The sequence below is a fragment of the Charadrius vociferus genome, unplaced genomic scaffold (genome assembly GCF_000708025.1).
Source record: "Charadrius vociferus isolate BGI_N301 unplaced genomic scaffold, ASM70802v2 scaffold70, whole genome shotgun sequence".
In the NCBI taxonomy this organism is placed as follows: Eukaryota; Metazoa; Chordata; class Aves; order Charadriiformes; family Charadriidae; genus Charadrius; species Charadrius vociferus.
In genome coordinates this window covers 2,545,196-2,569,901 of record NW_009646851.1, presented here as the reverse complement: position 1 = coordinate 2,569,901, position 24,706 = coordinate 2,545,196, and the positions used below count along the sequence as shown (strand labels likewise).

Sequence of the window (24,706 nt, the reverse complement as noted above, 5' to 3'; positions counted from 1 at the left end):
TATATTAAAACTCTGGATCAGATGCTCTCTGCATATCCCCACTTAACAAAGGTTAACATTCCTAATTTGAGAAAACAGCCACAGAAGTAGTTCAAAGATACCTCATAACCAAGCCATAAAGAACGCGAAGAGCATCTGGTTCCATTTCATCACTGATCTTCTAAATAGAAAGAAGTAATACTGAAGAAGCAACAAGCTCTCTTGCAGCACAACCAAGCCGTTTAAGGATTCCCACAGGATCACTGGGATTTCTAGACAAGGAAAGCTTTTCCTTTCTGACTTGATAAAATGATTCAGCTAGAACTTCATGACTAGAAACAGCTTTCAAGTCTGTACATAGAACTTGTTAGTTAGGCTAGGATTTGTGTCTTAAATCTACAACTTAGATACACTAGAAAATTGCAGAAAGATCTGCATTTGATTGAACAGAAAGCAAGTGCTCTGCAAGTATCTGTTTATTCACTATTCCTGACAGGACAAGAAGTCTTCATGTCATCTACAGAAATATTTCTTAACAGGGGATAGTAACTTAGGTGTTCTGGAAAAGGTTGAGATAATGGTATTGTTTTATGAGAACATGAAAATACTATCTAGTCTTTAAGAAGCAAACTACTGAACAAAGCAGCTCCAAAACTGAAGTTACTTCTTACTCCTGTTTATTACCAGACTGTATCAATAGCTTACTTTCATTCTTTCCAGCAGATCAGAAACACTGCTTGCATATTTAGACTTACAAAACCAAACAAGTATTTGCATGTTGAATAACCCTTTGGAAGCCAGACAAACTAAACATGGCACAATGATACTATTTTAATTTGTTCTGAGCAGCCATCATAGCAAGCTCTTCAAAACCGGTATTCTTTGACAGAAAATGAAATACTATGTAATGAAACAAAAAAAAAAAATTCCCTGCATACCCTTCAAAGAGACATATTCTTTGACCCAGTGCTCCAGACTAAAGCCTTGAAATTTTTGCACAAGAATGCTGCATGAAGGAAGCCCAGACAAAACAGACACTCGAGATGTTAGAACGTTGTGTAATCTCAATCTCAGACACTCCTCCTTACAATACCCAGCAGAGATAGCACTACTATGCACCAAAAGAAAAGGCTCTCTGACAAAGAAATCAAAATGCTTTACCTTATCCTAAACCAAAAATAAACCTATGTAGGGATGAGAGTGCAATTGCTCTCATTGCTACAACTATGTATCACTTTATATGAAATTCTGGGCTATTTCCAAAAATGTGTAGCTTTCTAAACCGAAACCCAAAATTATCTCAAACTGACATTTAGTAATATAGCAATATTTATCGCTCTTAAAAGACATCTAAAGGTGATGGCAATTTCTTTACTTGGACTGTCAGAGTTACAGAAAGCTTCTTTATCATGGGGAGTAACTTCTTGCCCACAGAAATTCTTACCGAAAGCTCTTTATCAGTATCCAGCTAACTAGGTTTTCTAAACCTCCACAAGCTTCATCAAACTACAACTGCTTACAAAACGAAATTGTAGCAAGCAGTATAGGTTGAATTGAGCTAGGATATTCCAGTTGAAGAGGGACTTTTGCCAAACAGCAACATACAGTGAATTTGCAGTACTGAAAATGTGTACATAGCTGGACAATCTGGTAACCACACACCCCCACACACACCTGAGCTCGTGCTGTATTTAAGACCAAATTCAACTACCAGACAAAACTATAAAGAAGAAACTGCCTAATTATTTAAATTAAAAAAAAAATAATAAATCACTGTTTAGAAATAAATATATGGTCTGGCACACCAGCACGGTGTACATGAAATGAGAAGGATTACCACCACCCCAAAAATCATTAAAACCTTCAAATATTAAATTTCACATTAACTGCTTGACAAAGTTATCCAAGATAGCTTTTTCCTCCCCAGAGCAGTATTTCTGAGTCTTCACTGGGGGTGCGGGAAAAAAAGAAAAAAAAAAAAAAGAAAAAGAAAATCAACTTTCTAATAGATTATGTTTTGCAGCAAAAATGGAGATTCACAAATAAACTATCAGTGACCACAAAAAGACCTTTAAGTATTTAACACAATGCAAGTCCATTCTTAAATTAGACAGTTTAATAAAAGTAGATGTAAACATATTTTTACTGCAAGCAGTATTCTCTTTTGAATATTTCACTTTTATCGAAAGAATGCATTTAATTTTGAAATAATTCTAGAATGGTTTTATACCTTAAACCCCTTCTCCACTGGAAACTAGTGTCATTCAAGTGTCAAACATCACAACTGCAGATGACCAAATGAAAACCAAACGTTAAGTATTGCATATGAAGTGAAACAAGAGGACAAGACACACTGTGTTAAATATTTTATAAACCATCAGCAAACAACTTTTCTTTTATCTTGAATCCCAAGTATAACACAGTTCAAATAACCTGGTCACCTGCTTACTTGACACAACTATGATGGAAGAAAGTACTTCTCCAAGACACAGGCTTCTTATACAAGGCCATTTTGGCCAAAGCTACAAACTGTTTCTCAAACCACATCTGCAAAGTAAAGAGTGGAAAAAACACTTTTATTAACCTTATTTTACATAACAGGTTTTTTTTTTTTTTTTTTCCATTTTTCACTATTCTGAAGGAAAATGCAAGCTGCTGATCTAATTGAGAGGAAAAATATAAACAGAAGGAATACAATCTACAAGAGAGAAATTTGGGGCTAGGGGAAGGGAACAGGTAACTTTGAACCCCCACACTGATTTCCATCCTGGTACCTTGTACCCTTTTGAATATGACAACTCCCTTTCACAGTGCTATACATACAAGGCACACAAAAATTTGTAAGTTACATTCCTCATCTAAAGAGAAATGCTGCCCTGAACTAAATCCTTTATGGTAAACAGTTGAATAAAGACTGCAGCTAGAGTGGGTAAAATGAAGAAAAGATTATTCTAAATTCTTTTATCCCTTCAAGTTACTTTAGGAACAGCTTGAACGCACCCACAAGGAATAACCCACAAGGGGTTAACAACATTTTGAAAAACCAAAACACAGAACGTGCACTATATCCTTATTATCTAACACAGTGGTAATGCTTGGAGAATTCTTGGCTGAATAGTAGTTTCAAGAAAAGGAAATCTAGTAAGCCCGTCTTTAATAAATGCATACTTTGCCAAGTGTTCCTCTTCACCACGCTACAAAAACAGCTCCTATACAGTCTCCAAATGCAATGTCACACCGTCTCGCACCTAATTTTATGACACATTACGGCTTTGGTTTTCAGTAAAGTACATTATATACTCCCGGTTCTTGGGAAAGGCTGCTAGCAGTGATCACACTTTAAAAAGCATGTTAAAGCTTGATTTGCTATGTCCGTTGTTTCACAGCACTGTAGACTATCAGATTGAGATTTGAAGAAGTTCCATCATTCCAGGCTATTTTTCACTTGTTTGTATATTTTATTTTGAGATGCAGTTCAATGCACTGTTTATTAAAGTCTATGCTTCTCTAATCAAACAAAGATTATACAATTTCACTGACTTCTAAGCCTAGCCAAAGTTGGGACTTGGATGAAGGTGAACAATCCATGACTCAATCCTGAAAACACCATATGATGTTTGCTAATAATGCAGTCTTCTAGAAAAAAGGCACTGGAGTGTTTCCACAACTTTTTTGCTGAAGAAGTTTGTGTTCTGAGAATCCTATTAATACACTGCTACTCCTGGATTATCCAGCAACAAACACTTAAAACAGACCCTAACTGCTACCTCTGGACAGCCAAGAGGAAGCTCCTAAGATTCTTGATACCAATTTCACAATGGTTATTAGAATCACAGAATTATTTTGGTTGGAAAAGACCCTTTAGATCATCGAGTCCAACCATAAACCTAACACTGCCAAGTCTACCACTAAACCATGTCCCTAAGCACCACATCTTTTAAATACCTCCAGGGATGGTGACTCAGCCACTTCCCTGGGCAGCCTGGTGCAATGCTTGACAACCCTTTCGGTGAAGGCATTTTTCCTAATATCCAACCTACTTCCTCTTGTCCTGTTACTTGCTACTTGGGAGAAGAGACCAAGCCCCACCACACTACAACCTCCTTTCAGGAAGTTGTAGAGCAGTAAGGTCTCCCCTCAGCCTCCTCTTCTCCAGGCTAAACAGCCCCGATTACCTCAGCTGCTCCTCATAAGACTCATTCCCTAGACCCTTCACCAGCTTTGTTGCTCTTCTTCAGGCACACTCCAGCATCTCAATGTCTTTGTTGTAGTGAGAGGCCCAAAACTGAACAAGGTATTTGAGATGCAGTCTCACCAGGGCCGAGAGCAGGGGAACAATCACTTCCCTAGTCCAGCGGGCCACACTACTGATCCAAGCCAGGATATCGTTGGCTGCCTTGGCCACCTGGGCACACTGCTGGCTCATACTCAGCGAGCTGTTGACCAACACTACCAGGTTCTTTTCTGCTGGGCAGAGTTCCAGCCACCCTCCCCCAGGCCTGTAGCATTGCATGGGGTTGTTGTGACCCAAGTGCAGGACCTGGCACTTGGCCTTGTTGAACTTCATACCATTGGCCTCAGCTGATTGATCCAGCCTGCCCAGGTGCCTCTGTAGAGCCATCCAACCCTCAAGCAGATCAACACGTCCGCCCAACTTGGTGTCATCTGTGAACCTACCAAGGATGCACTCGATCTCCTCACCCAGATCATTGATAAAGATATTAAACCAGAACTGGCCCCAATACTGAGCCCTGGGGAGCACCGCTTGTGACCAGCTGCCAACTGGATTTAGCTCCATTCACCACAACTCTTTCGGCCTGACCATCCAGCCAGTCTTTCACGCAGTGAAGAGTGCACCCGTCCAAGCCATGAGCAGCCGGTTTCTCCAGGAGAATGCTGTGGGAGACAGCGTCAAAGGCTTTGCTAAAGTCCAAGTAAACAACATCCACAGCCTTTACCTCATCCACTAAGTCCATTTATCAATCTGCTTTGGCCTCGGCTGCTGCAGTATAAAGCATTTACTGCTCCTGTGGAACATCATCTGAAAAACATGAACTGCTCATCCTCAAAAATGGGTTCAGATTTTCTGCCCCCAATTTGGTGTATGCAAGTTATCTTTAGTGAGTCATACACAGTTTGTCTAAAACTAGAAGGAAGCCAGCCTTCTGCTGAGGTTCAGTACTGAGACTTCTGAACTATTACTGAAAAGAAGGTTAATTAACAGTGTAGACAAAACAAAACAATTTCAGGACAGGAGCTGAAATGTCAATGGCATCACTGTAGCTAGCCTGTCATGCTTGTAACAGAGTCCATCCCTATTTTTCGCAAAAACTACTTCAATACTATTTCAATTACACTTGATAGCACTGCTCTTGAATGCTTAACTATGTGTAGCTACTCATCCTATTTTATCTTGGTCTGACACAAAATAAAAACATCTGTGAGATGGCTGCAACTAATAGCTGATCCTTAACCACAGTTCCACAATGTTTCTAGTGTCTCCCCAGTGACAAAAACCTACAACTGTTCTTGCAATAGTTTTTTGCTTTGAGCTACAGCATATACATTATCAGTGGAATATTCTGCTTTAGAGACGCAAAGGATATTTTCTGGCAGTTGTTCTAATTGTGAAACGTTCTTGCAATGTTGGTATCATTTAATCACAACAAAAGTCCTTTTATTGGCAAATATTTGGGAGTATCTTCCAATTGCAGACAGATACTTTCACGAAAGTGCCTAGCCTGTAGAAACTCCAGGCTAGACATCCACAGTGCAGCATTAGCAGCCCTGACTGAGAAGCCTGCTTAAAGCACACATGCTGAACTGGATAACTTTTAGCTACAACAAACAGTATTGATGCACCCTACTTAGAATGACTGAAACAAATCACAGTAATTTAAAACAGTTCAAACCCCCATTTTAGGCAAAACCACTGAAGCTTTTTATAATGATGATGGAGGCTATGTTATTGCACTCACACAAACAGTTAAATCATTTGGAACACTACCTGAGGGAGATTTGCTGCCGACAGCCTTTGTCCTCTATAGCCCAAATTTCCTAATGCAAGCAAGGTCTTGAGAGACTACTTTTCACACAGCTATTTGTCCAGACTCTTGGAATATGACCTAATTGGTGGCCAGAGATTCAAAATGTGATGCAAGAACTACATTTCTGTTTAGCTTTGTTCATTTTGAATGTTATTTTCTTCAGATTTAACTGTTCGTTAAAAGTTACTTTATTCAATATTCACTGAAAACAGTGAGCAACTGAGACAAAGAGATAATTTCTTGGATGTGTTCTATGTAAGCTGAGCATTCAACTCCTTTTACATTTAAGAGTCCCACTTTTTTCTAATATGAAAAATGAATGTGGTCTAAACTACTGTATTTTCTACGATTTCATTAGAACTCATTTTTCTGTTGCATTCAACACGTGCTGGGCTGCAGTAAGAAGGTGACCAACTACTGCTTAATAATTCAATGTCAAGATGCTCTTCCCCCTTTGTTTTCATTTGTGTTTCCCAAGACAAGGAATATTTTAGTACCTTACAGAACCAAGTGGGACTCCAGAAAATTCAGAGGAATCCCCATTGATCAAGTTCTAGCATATGCATATACACATAGGAATACTAGGTCTACAAAAGCACTGGAAATAAATAGATTAATTCAACTACAATATGCAGTTAAAAGTTTTCAATAAGCACAGTGTTACTCTACTAGCCTGGGAAACATCAACTCACAGAAGAGTTCAGTTTCAAACCAAATTACAAGAGGAGTCAGGCAAACAAGGACAACCACATCCCATTTTCCACCTGTTCTTGCTTCTTCTTTCTGATACGCCTGTAAAAACCACCCATAAGGTGATACCAAGCTTTAAAAAAAAGAAAAAAAAAAGTATGACAAAGCCAACAAATCCATCAAAATATGATTTAATGATCTCTAACAATAAGATTCATATATCTGGCAGTAACAAGTTAAGCATCAACTTCTGGAATAAAGTTTAATTACAACTTGCATAGAAATAATGCATAATATGCTTAGCAACGTTACTTAAAAAACCAGAAAATTCATGTAATGTGTCAAATTAGTTTTAATGGGTTGTAATTAATCCTACTTAAAGTTAGGAAACACAGTGCAACAACCTAAAATAAGTTAATACACTACTCGACTTTTCCATGAGGTTTAACAGCCATCTAGAGAACTTCTCCTATCTTGAAAGAGTTAAAAAATATCAAAACTCTTTGAGAAGATTTTCCTTGCTAATGGGATACAATTTTTGCCCATTAATAGAACACCAATCATTAGATATTTTATGGCATTATGGAAACTTCTCCAAAAACTTCACTAAATCTACAAATGAAAATTTTAAAATAATATTCTGATTTTCTATCATTTTGCTTCAGGCCCTACAATAATCTGGAAAAAAAAAGATCTATGTATCTAGAATGTGCACACACATGCACAGTATTGTAGGAAAATACTATTCAGTCTGACATTTAACCTAATACTTGAAAGAACTGAGGATAAAATAACCGTTTAGATAAATTATATGTATCAAAATCAAACAAAATTATTTAATGATTGCTACTATGAGATCTCAAAAAAAAACCCAGCAACTATGATATGAGTGGTTTTCAATTTGATGAGAATATATAATGACATTAGAAATAACCACTTCACTTCCAGTTCATTTACACTAAGAGAAGAGATCAGTTGTATTTCAAATTAGTATCACTTTAACTCAACTGGAAGTATAAACTCTCACAGCTAGACAGGGTAATGTATGATCCTAACTTAGGAGAATGTACATTTAAATACAAAATGAAAGATAGAAGGTTATATATTTTGTGGGTCTGTCTTCACACTGTAGCCTCTTTCACCTGAGGTCATAATAGGGAAATGTGATACTGTAAATTCAGGAATTATAAAAACTCTATTTAGATTTTTTTTAAAAAATGTTAAAGAACAGTGCTACAATAATCAAACTAAATTCATAATTTGTTTAAGGAAATGTAGGTGTATTGACTTGGTAAACCTTATTTACATAGTGACTCATGAACTCTTCAAATGAAATTTCCCAAATCCCAAGTTATGCAACTAGATTAGCCAGATAATCATGTTCACTAAAATACAGTATTAATTTGTTTCCTAATTTTTAAACCTAAAATGGTATTACTTTTTAAATTCAGAAAAACATTTTAAAAAGAACTATTTTTTTTTACTTGTGAGTAGATTATTATTGCTACATCTATATACAAAGCATGAGAAAAAAAAGTCCTGAAGAGTTGTTAAAGTAGGTGTGGTTTTTTTTCCAATAGCCTGCTAAACTTCTGCTGTCTCAACTTGCAGTTATTATTACAAATGTTCAATTTATAAATACAAATTCCAAATATTTCTTAAGTGGTCAATACAGCTTTAGGGATACAAGAAAGTACATACAGTATGAACTATCTAGTACATACGATGGGAATTTTTTTTTCCCCTGAAGATTCAAAAGCGATATGAAAACCAATGAAAAGCATGCTTCTGCTGTGACGCATTTACCCCCAGAACTCTTACAAAAATTATACCATTGAATAATGTAAACATAAGCGTCAGGTTGCACATAGAGTAACAGACCACACATTATGGAAGAACTTACAAGAAAAGATTGCCAAGTTTCTGATCTGCTACTGATTAGCAGAAGAATGTTATGCATTTGTTCCTAGTTGTAATCTTTCCTTCATGCATATTCAAAAGCTAGAGTATATGTGCATAGTAACAATAATTTTGCATGATGCTTCTTTACACTGTTTCTTTAGTAATATGGGTCCTAATGAAGATAATTTCAGGATGCTGGAAAATTCTGTATAATTTCACGACACAGAACATATACCCAGATATCAAAAAGAACAAACTTTTTATAAATTATAGTTGGTACTGGTACTTGGCCATAATATAATAATAAACAAGGTACTCAGCATTTTATATTGCTTAACATTTTAAATGCCATATTTCCTTCACTTACTTATCTTTTACTAATGTTCTCCTTCTAAAAATGTATGGATTGTTGCTTTGTAGTTCACATTTATACAGCTTTCCTAGAAGAACGCAGAATACCATACTGAATGCCTATTGTGCAGAAATAACCCTGAAGGCTGTATCATAGCAGTATGCAGTAGAAAACCCTTACCAATTTTTCATCAACTGTGATGAGTTGCGTGTCTCGAGTTTGGTCCTGTGCCAGCCGCCATGTGGAAGTGCTCAGTGACCTGCGGTGCAAGACTTGAAGTTAAAAAATGATTCATGCAATGAGAAAATAGAGGCAGACAAATCTTACATAAACAAGTTACTTTAACAATATCCGTCTTGTAAAAAAAATTGAAGAGGGAGAGATGAGGGCACAAAAATCCTTTTTCTCCCCAATTAGTTCTGTCTGCTGAGTTTTTGGCAGACTCCCACTTAGCAGTTCACAACTCGCTGCACTTTATGACAGCCTACAGGCTCTGTCACAGAGAGACTGCCAGTGGCAAGGACTGTACTGCTCTATATGAATGTACATTAGCTGATTTGTCAAGAACAGACAGAAAAATACAAGGCTGCTGCATGCATTCTGGAACTCTGGTCCTGAAAATGATGGCATCAGAGGAAAAAAAAATCCTAAATCTCATTGTAATGGTAAAGCTCCAGTTCTAATCTTTAACAACAGAGTATTAACAAATTAAAAACAAACAAACAAAACCCAAAACAACAAACAAATGAAAACTGGCAAAATAAACCCTAAGTTGATAATTAAAAAAAAAAATAAATCTGATTTTGACTGGGCAAAGATCACTACTATATTGCTTCATTTCTGAATCAGTATGGGTCAGCTTATGCGGTTCCAAAAAATATTATTAATCTTGTATAGTTAATAAACCTGCAAAGTACAGGTGGAAACACAGAACCAATTCCACATCACTGAGTTAAGAAGTAAAATTTGCCCTTAATTTGCATTACGTCAGTAACGTCAGGATTGGGCCCTTTGAGTACAAATCATCTTTTGGCAAAATAATGCAACAGCAAGTGAAACAAGCCAAAAAGCCCAATTCTCTGAGCTAATAGTGTGCTTCACATTTAATTAAGGTCATTTTAAACAAATGAGGCACAGAACTACAAGAATATAGACAACTGAACAGCAAGAGGAACTAAGCCACTTTCATTTCAACTGTTCTTCAGAAGATTACCTAATTTGGGAAGCCAGACATGCTTGCAGATGCAAATGAACTTTGAGATTTTGCCTAGGGGATACTTACAACTAAACTTCTGGTAATTTACCACTAGTGGTAACATTTACTTAATTTTTGAGGAAACCATCTGTATGTGCCTTTAAAAACACCACAGCTTTTAAAGCCAAATTCCAAGACTTTCAGAAAATCTGCAAAACTATCCAAACTAAACCCTCCCCACGTAAACTATAACTGTTAAATAGTCAATAACATGAAAGGTGTCTCAGAAGCAGATAACTCACACAGCTTTATTCAAAATCTCTCTACTAAGCCATGGAAATATAGAAGACCTAACTGGGGGAACAGTCTTGTTAACACATACATCTACCATATCTTCTAATCTTAAATCCCTCCCCTAATTGTTGTTGATTCTGGTAAGAATGCACTTGGTGATATGAACTTGATCATTTAATTAATATAGCTGCACTGCATTTAACATATTAACTAATCAAGCATTCAATTTTCAGACAGTATCAGCATGGTAAAGTTTTTAGGAGATAAAATTTACACAAGAAAGGAATTTGAAATTAGTGACTATAAAGAAAGTCACAAGAATCTTATAAAACTAAGGAACTGGAACAAAGTTCAGTTCAGTAATATTCCAAATGCAGATTCCCACAAATCTATACTTCTAACACAGATTACACTTCACTACCTTCCATTTGCCAATAACAATTTTAAAAAAAAAATATCTCCACATCACAAAAAACAAACTCAAAGCACAAAGTTTATAGAATCACAGAATCATAGAATGGTTTAGGTTGGAAAGGACCTTGAAGATCATCGAGTTCCAACCCCCTTGCCACAGACAAGGACACCTCCCACTAGACCAGGTTGCCCAAGGCCACGTCCAGCCTGGCCTTGAACACCTCCAGGGATGGGGCCTCAACAACCTCTCTGGGCAACCTGTGCCAGTGCCTCACCACCCTCAGAGTGAAAAACTTCTTCCTAATGTTTAATCTAAACCTGCCCTCTTCCAGTTTAAAGCCATTCCCTATCACCCAGCTTTGTGGCACAGACAGACATATCTACTCCTATTTAAAATGACAAAATCTGTCTGGAAGGGTACTTTGAAGAACGAGATGAAGTTTTACTGTAACTTTTAAATTTGCACAGGTAAAACAATACATCATAAAAACAGAATAGACAGATATTGCAGTATGTAACAAGAAATGGCCCTTAGATGGTCCTTACTCAAAAACACACAGAGAGGTAAGTTATCCTAAAAGCCTTACACTTGAGTTTCAGTGGCAAGTAGCTGAAGCCACACAATCTCCAACCTTAAACAAGGCAAAAACATTGTAATAGCAAAATTGGTTTCTCCCCTGCTCCAGGAATTTTAGTATCAAAGTAGTATTCTGCAGGTATTCTAGAACTTCATGTGATACAGTGTTCGCTACACTACTTAATATATTGCCAAAGAGGAATATGGGATTATGCAACCAAATTAGTCCTTTCTGAATAGAAAATAATGAAGAAGTTCTCTGAACTTTGCTCTGTGGAAAGGTCTGATGAATACGTAAAGATTTGATTATGCCAGGATATAAGTAATAAGGCTGATCAGAATCACACTTTTTCTCGTAATATAAATGCAATTTGGAACAAAATTTAGCACAATTCAGTTTGAATTTGGTTTGCGGGTTTTTTTGCGTTTGTTTTTTGTTGCTATTGTTTGTTTTGTTGTGTGGGGTTTTTTTATCTGGAAAAGCATTAATCAGCTTTGAAGAACATAAATGCCATGCCCTTCCAAAATGATTTCCACTCAGCATTGTGTCATTTGACATCAGTTTTACTCAAATGATTGCTCATTTTGAACATTTCCGTAATTGCAGAAAAGAATTTTAAAGAGACTTCATACCACTATAGTTAATAGGGAGGAGCAGGGTAAAAATCATACCAGATTAAATGTGGGCAGAATCTTTCTCCAAAATGCCTCTACACTGCATACAGAGGGAGCTGATTTTTTTTGCACAAAATGTCTCTGTCAACCGGGATAAATTGCAAGGCATCACACCTTACAGCTCTCCATGGTGTTTTAGCTCTTCTACAAAAGCAGACAGATGGTTTACTAACCTAAGTCAGCTTCTGCTCCTCTTCGTCATTTTTCAAAGCCATTTCTCTTGACTACACCATTCTGGAAAATGCCCAACTGTTACTAGAATGTGCAACCTTGCACATTTCTTAAATGCCCAGCCTTCTGTCCGTCCCTGGATTGCAATGAGCTGGAAAGAACATACTTTCCTTAAGAACTTCCTATTTGAAAAGTGGTTGAAAACTGGCGTTTGGACTAAACTAGGATTGTGATCCTAGTCCATGGAGGTGCCTCTGTGTAAAAGTACATAAAACACCAGTTTTGCCTTAAAGATGACAGGCTGTTGATACTTTCATTTGTTATATCTCTCAGGAAAGTAACCTAGAGCTTAAAAATACCACCAATTCTGAAACATCCTGTGATCTGAAATACTACTCTTTAAAAGTTAATAGAAAGTGTTCCCAGCGTGCTTGTTTAATTTTCAACAGGTTTCACTGCGAGTTAGTCCCCAATGTCAGGCACTTAACTGAGGAGATAACCAGGAAACAGACCTCTTTAACATAATCCGCTCTTTTCAAACTTCCTCAACAACACGTATCATTTCATCACTCAAGTTTCCCCTTAGAAATTGTATAAGTTTTACAACATTTATTTTACCTTCAAATTAAATGCATATGCAATCTACACCACTTAGGTGACCAGTCAATTTAAACCTTTTATTCTGTCCTCAACAGTAAAATAATTCTCACAAAACTCCCAACTAATACTTGCCTCTGCCCATATCCACCTTGAACTTTAGGTAGCTTTTGTGATCAATAAACTTGCAGAAGTATAAACCACACTTTTTAAAGATCCATTCTCACAAGGTTCTCCTCCTTTCTTCTACTCCAGACCTCTGGAAAGGTAATCTTTCTTCCTTTCTCTTTGTAAGAAATATGGGTCCATGTTATCCTGTTTTGCCTCTTTTTGACCGTTCATGCATTTTTTTTTTTCCTGTTGAAGTATCTTGGGATGAGGCCTTCAGAACAGGAAGTTCCACTTCTTACCCTGTTCCAAGACTAATCAAACTCTGATTTAAAATTATTGTATGCACAATACTTTAAATGATAATAGCCATTTAAATAATATAATTTTAAATTTCAGAAACTATACAGAAAGTTTTACACATAATAGCTAGCAACAATAAACCCTGCTATCTTCTCAGCTCATTAATGTCTTATTTGAAACACAGATCAGAAAAACTTCCTTCACAGTTACTATCTAATAAACAAAGTGCGACAAGACTCCAAGCTGGCCATAGCTCCATTGTGGATATGCCTAAACATTTTTCTTAAGTGAGCTCCCTAGTGATGAACACACAAGTTTTTAAATGTAAAAGCCTGGGTTTATTAGAACAGTTAGCCTTTTAAAACAAAAACACCTCAAAATTATGTAGAGAAAAGTAAAATTAAGATTTACTTAAAAAAAGTCACCCACGTCCTTTACGATCTCACAGACACTTTGCCACAGTATCCCACATGTTAACATGTTGCTAATCCAATCTGTAGCTTCTTGGATTATAACCAAGCCTTCACAAGGTCTTCTAGTCCCTAAAAAGTTTTTCCTTCATCAAGGGGCCTGGATGTACAGCTGGTGAAATGCCACACCTTGTCCACAGGGACTCGGACAGCAAAATTCTCCTCTTGCTGAAGTTTGTCCTTCTGGGCCTCTTCCTTCAGATGCATCTGGCATCCTTCTCCCCAAGTATATTCCTTCTCTCAAATCTCCTAGTCACTCACTTAACAGAAGATTCCTTCTTTTTTCTCTACATGTTAGTCTGTCACACCAATACTAAGGTGTCTTTGTGCTTCCATAAACATGGATAACTTGGCGTGAACATATAGCAGCTCCTTTGGCTACACTAAATGACTGATAGCCCTCAACAGAGACAACCAGACAAACTGCCATTTGACTTGCAATTATGAAAGTAGTCTTTTTTCCCCACCCCATGCCATTGTGGTGGGCATTTAAATTCCTTAAACTTGATCTACATGAACCTGTATCATCATTTTATGCTATTATCATTTAATCATTTCTATAATTTATTGTAATTTCATTCATTTACTGTAATTTCATTTACCATCAATCTGATTATGGTCCAGCTTCAGCATGAATTCTGCTTTAATATCTGTTATAAAACGATACACTTTAATGGTATTTCTGCGTTTCAGCATTAGGAAATTAAAAAAGGTTAAGGTCACTTTTTCTTCCGCAGTGTACAGTTCTTTAGAAAGGCATTATAGACCTGAATATTGCATCTAGACTGGGTTATGGCTACAACTTATTATTTTAGAGTCTCGCAGTAAATCTAAATATCTTTTATACTGCATAAAGAGACAAGAGTAGAAATTTCGCAAAGACTACACTACATGGTCTTCTTATTAAATACTTAAAAAATACTCTTATATTAGATCAGTAACACATAATGAGTTAATGTGACTACTAGTGAAAATGTGAATTTGTACAGGGCAAAAATTTCTACAGGTATTGCAAATCCTGGAAAAACAAATGCTGTGATCATATAACCACGTGTCTTCCACAAGAATCGTGTACTCCCACTGTATTCTGCTGATCCACTAAGGTCACAAATGGGTTCCACATCTCTCTAACACAAATGGAAGGGTCCATTGAAAAGCCATTGGAAGTTCTCCAGTCTTCACTACTATATTCACATCAGTATCAGGTCTCTCAACCATCTTATCCCACTGTGGGATAAGGACGTAGCTGAGTTCCCTGTATCAGGGGACATACTTATGTCTCCTCTTCCCTTCTTACATTAGAGGCCCTCTGTTGAGGCCATTAACCAGTTCTGTTGAACTGGAGAAACCAAACAGTAAAAAAATGGACAGCAAAAGTCTTTTGTGAAATCAGGATGAAGGATATTAAGGCATCTGACTTGAACATTTATTAGCTTTGGATAGCTGTATTCAATCTCTAAAATTCAGAAAATCTGAACTTCTTAAATATCTCGTAAATAACCTATGCTTAACCCCTATAAGCTTTTGGTTTTTAACTGCATAAATGGAAAAATATGGAAGCCTTACAGAAGAGAACGCCTGCCACAGAGCCTCTGAAAACGTCACAAAGAATCTCCCACAAGCCTAGTGGAAGGTAAGAAGCAGCCATATTTACAAGGCATGAATTTGCCGTCTACGAAGAGCAATGCTGTGACCGGCATGTTACACGACACCCAGATGCGATAACTAGCACTTACCTGACCTAATTCAATAGCTGAGACCTAATTCATTGCACAAAAAAGGCTCTTTAACCTCTTTATGCAACACATCTGACTGTTTGATCTATTAGCACCCCCTTTTGGTCAACTGTTGGAGATATATTAAAGAAAACCAGATATCACAGCACAGGTAATCAGATCACAACATAAAGATGAGACACAGTCTTGAAGAAAACCTCACATGCCTCATGAAAAATGAAGGTACTCATTAAGAAGTCTAAATGGTGTTTTAAGTATTCTGATACTGAATGACCAGGGCATGAGTAGGTGTGAATATACGTATATGCAGGAGCAGAAGCCATGGTGAACCGTTCAATACACTGAAAAGATAATCATTCCTAGACAACCAACCTTTTTAATATTATGGCATTTATCAGGAATAACATAAGCTTCATAGAGTACAGCCACCATAAAGACATTAAATTCTGAACAAAAAGAACATGGAAACACTGCCACCTCAGAACTTCCAAAGCATCCAACCTAGTAACACACCTCAATTAAGCAGACTAAAACCAAATCAATGTTCTCTCCTATAAAATATGACATTAACAATGTCAAATACCATACAGATCACAGTATTTAGCCGCAATATAATGCATTTTTATAAAGACAGCTTGTGAAGCTGAACCTGTGAGAGATGAACTTAAATAGGGTGGGATAATACTTCCTTGGTATTAGATTCACCATTTTAATTAAAGTGATAAAGACTTAACAGAGTCAACGGTATTTTATTTTTACCAGGATACAGTTTACTATTCTTATTACATCTCAACATAAACAAAATATGGAATATAATGCCAAACACTGCCTGTGGAGACCATGTAGTTTTATTTTGTAGTATGAACTGTATGAGTAACTTTGGGGTTTGGAGGAAAAGCAAGTTCCCCATTTATAAATAGTTACATTCTCAGACAATATTGGCACATCATAATTTTTCCTTTGTCTACAAAATGTTGTTAAATTATAAACACAGTATATTATGTTTCTGAATGGATGAAAAGAGTACCAATTTATTTAATCTAAACTACTGAAATTTCTGTATTAAGTGACAACAAAGATCAAAATTGAAATAGAAATACATAAACACTGCTTCTGCTTGCCAAAAAGTTCATATGTGAAATACATATACATATTTTCCAGGTGTGTGTTTGGAAAACAGGGCAGGAACTGACTGTGCTTTTCTGCTAGGCAAATCTGTATTATGAAAAGAAGCAATGGTCATATAAATGTACTGAATAAACATGAAACCAACTTTTAAGCATTTGACTTGTGGCTTGTAACTTAGTGTGCACCATCAAAGCTAAATGTTAAGTTCACCTGCCTTTATAAATATTAAATGAGTTAAATTTTCGAGTAGTAAATACTTTAAGTAGAAAACAATCAAATTCTATTTTTTTTTTTAGGTTCTACTTTAATTATTCCGTGGATAGGAAAATACTATTGATGTATGTACAGACAACCAAGGTATCAACAGAACCACAGCACTATGCAGAAACAGCCATAGTCCTTCCAGAACTGCTGTAGGACCAGAGCACCATAGCTACACCTGGCACTCCAGTTAAGTCCCCAAGACGAAAGTCAGCTCTGTTAAGACATGGTTTGAGTTGCCCACCATCAGTTTCCCACATTTAAACAGCCTTCTCAGGGTCTACAAGGAATGAGGAAGGTTAGCTCTGACTTAATGCCAAGCCTTCACTGGCCTGGACTCAAACAGGGCCCATCTGAGCTGCTGTCTAGCCAGCTAATTGAGCTGACACCACCGTGCACGCAACAAAGACCAGCACAACCCTTCAGAAGGTTCCACAACAGCCAGACAGTAAGTATAGCTATGCTCAACCCACTCCTGCAGAGCTATACAGGGGTCTCCACCGTGCTTTTGAGTGCTATGGTTTGCAGGAGCATTTAGTAGGTGAGTGCATGCATGACACAACCACACACACACAACAAAAACAGCTCGAGCTGAGGAACAGTTCAGGCAAAAATCCAGAGCTAGCCTGGGTTCAAGTCAGCACACTAATAAGAAAGGGCTGCACGTCCCGAAACAGTTCTCTGCAAAACCCAGGCTGATACCAGACTGTTTCTTGATCTGCTTGGACATAAACTCAGTCATTATTTGCAACTAAACTTCTGAACAAATTCATGTCAGTGCTTCTAGACCTCCATATGCATGTAGCTCAAAGTATGCCAGCGGCCTCTCCAAGATTGAACCAAGCAGAATAGAAACACTTTTGAGAAAGGGGCTTAACATGTTAAGAATAAAATAACCCAACATTATTTAAATATTTTTTTAATAGAAATCATAAAATGGATTACAAAAGGAGATCTGTTATACTACTTTTACAGCAATAGAATACATGATTTACAAAATGTCCAACTGCTGTCAGGCGACAGGAGCTCTGAACTACCACCACCTGTACAGTTGCTCATCAGCAATGTCATTACATGCTACTCTCCAAACCAGAAGACCTAATCTTAGAAATTAATCTCAAATCACAATGTGAGAACAGCAGGTTCACCACGAGCCAGTGGAAACCTCTTGAAGGCAAGTCAGCTGAATGGCAAATAACACTAGAAACGCTGCATAGCCCATATCAACTATCAACTGAATTTCACATTATTTAGTTAGAAAGTCTAGTAAAAAGGAAGAGAGAAAAGTTATGTAGGGAGTAAAGACAAAATACACAGGTGACATATTTGCTCTGTTTGTGCTTTCTAAATGTCAGACTTCTCCCCACACATACACATTCAGGCATTCATACAACTAGACAATAACTAAAAACTGTGCTCTCTTTATAGTAAGAACAAGAAAAGTCAAAGGGTTCAATTCCAAAACTGTGAGGAATGAAACTAATGTTCCACAACCCACCTCTGTCTCAGGGAAGTTTATGCATTTTGAACAAGAGCCTTTGAATCATGTAAAATTAAATAAAAAATGAGTAAAGATTCCTCTGTGTTTGCAAACTGGTTTATGGCATAGTAAGGCCCTGTATTTCATCCCTATCCTTTCCTCTTGATTTGGCCTTTCTATTTGAGTGCATTCAGAGGCTGAAGTAATACTTATCCCAATAATCTACAGTAATATCAAGGTCTGTAAAACATGGCATATAAGTAAAGGCAACTTCTTTGTTATTTAATGCCCTGAAACATTTGAACTGTAAGCTACTGAACTAAACTATAGTACAAAAAAGGATCCTTTAAAGTGTTACTGGAAAACTACATCTTGGTTTATAATGGTTCATGAAAGTCAATGAAGCAATTTGGCTAGTAAGCCTCAGTTGTTGGGCAGCTATGAAAAAATGTATTTAAGAGCTATCTATTCATTTATGTTTGTACTACTTCGTAAAAGCCACTTAAGGCAGCCAAATGCTTCACAAATGGAATGTGACACACAGAAGCGGGTCACTTTTCAGAACTGTATGCTCTCATTCTAGATGAGAATGGTATAATCTAGCTAGTATTATTGCTATGAATTGATTTCACCCTTACTTTGTCAATTTAGCCTTGTCTCGGCCACCTCACTCATCAATTTCCTTCCTGGCATCGAGCTTTTGTCCTCAACTCCTCTTTCAACTGCTGCCATACTACAGTTATCAGGTACCTTAGCTACTCTCCACTGTATCGCACACCTTAATCACACCACAACCTATTTTTCAATTCTTCTGCCTGTCCACATCATTCCTTTGTTGACGTATTTCCAACTCCCTTTTCACACACCTCTGAGTGGAACAACCGCCATACTTCAATAAATCTTTGCCTAATGAGTTACATGCAGAGACGCTACACCAATGGTACCATCTTACATGCAAGAATATAATTGAGTTGTCAAGTCAGCTTGTCCTCTAATATTAACAGTCTTTAATATTAATTCTTAATTAATATTAAGACAAACTCTGTCAGAGCATGCATCAGGACCCTGAGGGCACTAATAGGTCTTCATGGCCATGACCAGCCTCTTCCAGGGCCTCCATCAACAGCCCCTGCCTGTGGTCCTGGAGCTCCATTTAAGCTCAGCTCTGAGTCTTCAGCCTTTGCCTAAGCGACATCATTAAATGAACCCACCTTCAGCCCTGGCTCTGGCTCCTGTCTCCGAGCCTGCTTAGACCCCTCGCCCAAGCTGTGGTATGACTCCAGTCCTGTTCAGACCCTGCTGCCTGGACAGACTTCAGACATACATTGCAGCTTGTCTTTAAACCTGGCTCTAGTTCCTTTTGCTTCTGACTGGACCCACTGGATGGACCCTGGACCTGGCTCATGACTTCCCTGTGTTTGGGACTGTTAATGGACCCTCGTACCAGCACCCAGGTCTCCTCAAGTACAGATGCTGTGGGACTGCCCCAGTGAGGGCACTGTCACTGCTGGCATCACCTTCAGCTTCCAGCTTGCCTTACCTTCAGGAGCAGCCAGCCCTTGATGCTCCCTCACACTTTGCTGGTCAGTAATTCCTACCAAATTCAGTTTTTTCCAATGTATGCAATATTTTTCCACTTGTTTTTCAGACTCATTACTTTGAAACCAAAGCACTGGAATTAATTTTTACATAGTCTATCTAAAATGACCAATTTTAAATCTTATTTAAAAAGATACTAACCACACAGGTTTTTTGTTGTGGGTACCAGTGCGATTAATTAGCTTCTACAATACCCATCTGTCTTTACTTTAAAACACATGGTTGGCTGCAATGTAAGCAACCTATACAAGTGTTTCCAACAGAAATTTTAACAAATTTATCACATCAAAACTTTAACTGCTATTCTACATGCAAGTAAAAGTAACAATTACATGGCACTAGTTTAGAAAAAAGAAAAAAGTCCTTTCTTCTAGAGAGTACTGTATCAGCATCTGCAGTCTTGCGACAATTCTTTAAATTGATGAAGGATAAAGTATTGTGTGTTACAAAAGTAATATAATAAAACTGCTAAGCTACTTAAATGAAGTCTACTTTAAAAGAAAGCTTGAGTGCCCTGTTGTTCTGTAATTATTTTACTTCATTTTCTTTCCATTTACTGCTATTTATTAATGTAAACACACCATACAAGCATTATCGGAAAACTCACTTTTGAGAATAAAACCAACCTCACCAGCTACCCTATTTGTGTCTGCTCTGGTACTCTTATACACTGACTCATCCACTGGTACTATTCTTTCCTTTTACTACTCTCTTTTCATATTCTTAGTATTTGAGCAGCTATTAGCTCTCTGAAAGGAGAGGCTTGCTATAGCTCACTCTTTTCTAAAGTGGAATAAACCCTTAAGGCAAAACTGGTGCTTCAAATGCAAACCTTATTCTTGAATTCCAGTTCAGACAACAACATTCAGATTATTTGCCTCTTTCCCTTTTTTAACAACACTGATAAAACATCACTGCTGCAGAATTTCTCTTCAGATAACTTACACAGCACATACAAATACTCCTTGAATACATGACAGAATAGTCAAAGCTACTGCATGAAAAGCTTTGCATTTTTTTCCTTCATTTAAAATACAGGGATTGTACCGAAGTAGTAAGCCACAAAATAGCCTCAAAATACATCTCTGGTTTCATAATGAAAGATGGTACTTCTGAAAATTACTGACATCAGATGCAAGATATATAAAAATCTCTACTTAAAACTAATGAAATATATAGGAAAGGTCAAAAATTAAATAGTTATCCTCTGCAACAAAATTTTGGTTTGGACTTCAATAGAAATGGCATCACTAACATTTAGTAGAACATTATTTCATTAGACTGACAGCAAATGACATCATCATCAGAAGTATTTACATATAGAGTACACATTCATAGAGATAGGTCTTCAAATATTTTATATAAAATACAATAAATCTGATCTTTAAAAAATAATGAATAGAAGCTGTTTATGAAATCTTCTGTGTTAACACTCCAAGAATAAGCAGCTGTAAGAATTGTTTGCCCACACACATTCTGGAGCTGCCTACAGTCTGTCTAGTTGAGTCAAAAGTTAATTTACTTCCTCAACATCAGTCACAGGTCAAGGGAAGATTAAGACAGACAGAAATCATTGCAGCTAGAAAGTGGCTCGCTAACAAAACGATACCTAAACATACAGTTATACTGCCAGGAGGGAACAACTGCACTTTGAAACTCAGACAGAAATATGCCATTCGTTTCTTAGGAAATATGGAAATATGCATTATAAAAAAAGGTAATATTAACTGTTCAGCTTGCCTTCTGCTAGTTTAACAATATCTTTTATTAGAAACAATAAAGGATGTGACCTTAAGAGGTTTGGAGGTATACTTTGTAACTCGCTCAGAATCAAATTCTTACAAAATAATTTAAGAAGCTTATCAAAATCCAGTGTATTGTCATGAGAACTAAACCATGTACATGGATAAAACGTATAAAATAAGTTCTTAACGATTATACAAATTTGCTGAAACTATTAGTATAAAATAAGATTTTTTTAAAAACTTTGGGTTTTTTTAAACTACTTGTAAGTGGGTTAAAGCTTCCCTGCTAACTATGTAAGCCTGTCAGTATTTCAATCTCTTGAAACAGACAATTTCATCTACAACAAACAATATGGCCAACAGCAGAAAAATCAGTAGCTGCCTGGTGGGGTAGGATAACTTTAATTTCTAGTTTTTCTCAAAATACTAAAAGTTTAATTTCAGGCCCTATAGTTGAAAAAAAAAAAAAAAACCAAAAAAAAAAACAAAAAAAACCCCAACAGGCATGGTTCACTCTCAAACAACCAAAAATGCACAAGTTTAAGACCAGATATTTTCCTGCATCACAAAGAATTGCATAAAATATAGTAACTATGAACAAGACCGTGTGTTAGTCCCAGACAGCACTAAACAATGACATTGCCTTTGTATCTCCAGAAGCTTACCTTATACCTAACACTGTTTTCAAGCATGCTTAAAGTTGACAAATTCCTTTAAAAAAATAAAAATAAAAAATTGACAGCAGGAGTCACAGGTTGGGGATGATAAGAAATTATTACCACGCTAAGTAGATTATTAAAATAAGAATAAGTTCAAAATTGAGAATTCAAAAAGAGTTAAAAATATCATAGAATCATAGAATATCAACCATATTAACTGTAATTAGTGTTTCCATTCTCACTATTCATCAACATGTGCTTAACAAGAGGTGAGATTTCCCACAGTGCCACAGGGAAGAACTATTACACTGGTCTAATACACTGAGAGCTATACGTTGGTCTAACACTTCCTACTGTTGATTTGATTTGCATTTATTTCTTCCCCCAAAAAGAAGTATCAGATACTGATTTTGCTTATATCTAGTTGTGAGTGAAAGGCCAAAGCAGCATGATACTGAGGTAGATGGTATCAATTACACTCTCAAGTTACTTGGCGTTTTGGAACTTAACTTCTGAATCTCACTGGTACATTTTGATAGTGCCTGTTTTGTGAAGAACAGCTTTGAAAGTGACAGTTCCTATCAGTCAGAAATACAATCCAACACGTCTTCTGGGCTTTTCCAATCATATATAAATATTGCATCAAGTTGAGATGTATAATGGAATAACAAGGTTAATTGAGTCATAATGCTCAAACCTGCATTAAGGCAGCATCAAGGTCATTTTTGTAACCCAAAAAGTAGTATTTTTCCAGTATGAGTTAAACCTGCTGTTTTATATATAAAACCTAACTAAACCACAAATGCAAACTTTATTATTCTGTTAACATAGATTTGAAATTCCATCTATTGACAGCTGGCATTCGAATTCCCCTTCTTCGTGTATCCATATGGCATTTAATAATCTTTCTATCAATTTCTTTATTTATTTGATGGAAAAATGTGCTTGAAGTCACTGTAACAAGTTCTACAAATACATTTCTCTTAAACTTTAAGTAACAAATATTTGGTATTAGGAAATAACAAGGAGAAAGCCTTTTCCATAAAAACAGTTTGTGGTTTTGTTTTGAAAACAAAGTAAGTGTCATTTTCAAATACAGTGTCAGAACCTATTTTAAATTGTTTAGTCCCTGAAGGAAAGTATTATGTCCTTCTGCTGTAGAATACTAGTGCCAACAAACTTCACCTCTACTCTTCAAGACAAGACTTTGTTTTGTTTTGTTTTGGTGGGGTTTGGAGGTTTTATTCCTATCTCCATTCCTCTTCAAACCTTTGAAGTAGAGAGAAAATTATTAAGCTCTCCGATCTGTAGATTTAGGGAACAAGTTATTCTAGCATGTAATAATGCTTTTTTAAAAGATATGCCAAACTTTAGGTAAGTGACCTGCAGTTCTGCGCCCAGAATGACTAGTTGCCACAGAGCTGGCAAGAAGAGCTTTCAGTTGTTCCAGTGCAAAAGCAAGCACAACACTTAGTTGTTACCTTTCAACACAAGCATCTCAAACATCTGTCTGCTTGTCTCTATTAAACTTTCTCTTGCTGAAAGGGCTGTCATTCCTCCTCCTTTGGGTTTCTAATTCCAAAAGTGGAGGAATGAAATGTAATTAAAATAAGGGCAGATTTAGACTAGATACAAAGAAGAAATTTTGTACAGTGACAGTGGTGAAACACCGGCACAGGTTTGCCCACAGAGGTGGTAGATGCCCCATTCCTGGAAGCATTCATGATCAGGTTGGATGGGGCTCTGAGCAACCTGATCTAGTGGAAGATGTCCCTGCTTACTGCAGGAGGGCTGGACTAGAGGATCTTTAAAGGCCCCTTCCAACCCAAACTATTCTGTGATTCTAAGTCACTCCAAGTTATATGTCCAATAATGAACAGCAATTTAAGAAACCTTAACAGGAACACCTTGCTGTCATAATGTCTGCTCTACTTATTCTCCGTAATTACATTAGAAAAACAGCCATTGCCAAAACAACACATCTCTGCCTTACCCCCATTCTCAAACTTTGGCTTCCCCAACCTCTCTTCCCATTCTCCCCCTCTTACTTTCATGTCTTTCTACCCATCCTCTTCCTCACCTAGATCACTATTGAAAGTACTTGAACATTATCAGAACCCCATACAACTTTAAGAACACTTGTCTCCCACTAGGAGACAAGTTGTGCATTTGAATAAGGTTAAACTACACGATACATGGAATTTTTCACTTTTTCATTTCTCTAATCTGTGACAAACTTCTTCACTTTGACAGCAGCATCCTGCTGCTCTAATGTGTCATTACATCAAACACCTTCATTCGTCCATGAGGACTTTCCACAGCTT

The 24,706-nt window shown here is 36.9% G+C and overlaps 1 protein-coding gene across 1 annotated transcript in view; it reads right to left on the bottom strand.

Annotated features, from left to right (window-relative positions):
* NDUFS4 (NADH dehydrogenase (ubiquinone) Fe-S protein 4, 18kDa (NADH-coenzyme Q reductase)) overlaps positions 1–24,706 on the bottom strand; it is a 54,450-nt gene that overhangs the window by 18,747 nt on the left and 10,997 nt on the right. The window contains exons 4-5 of the mRNA XM_009894220.1: positions 14,377–14,456; positions 9,151–9,242 (exon numbers count right to left, since the gene is read on the bottom strand). Of these exons, the coding sequence (XP_009892522.1) occupies positions 9,151–9,242; positions 14,377–14,456 (172 nt within the window). The remainder of the gene's footprint in view (positions 1–9,150; positions 9,243–14,376; positions 14,457–24,706) is intronic.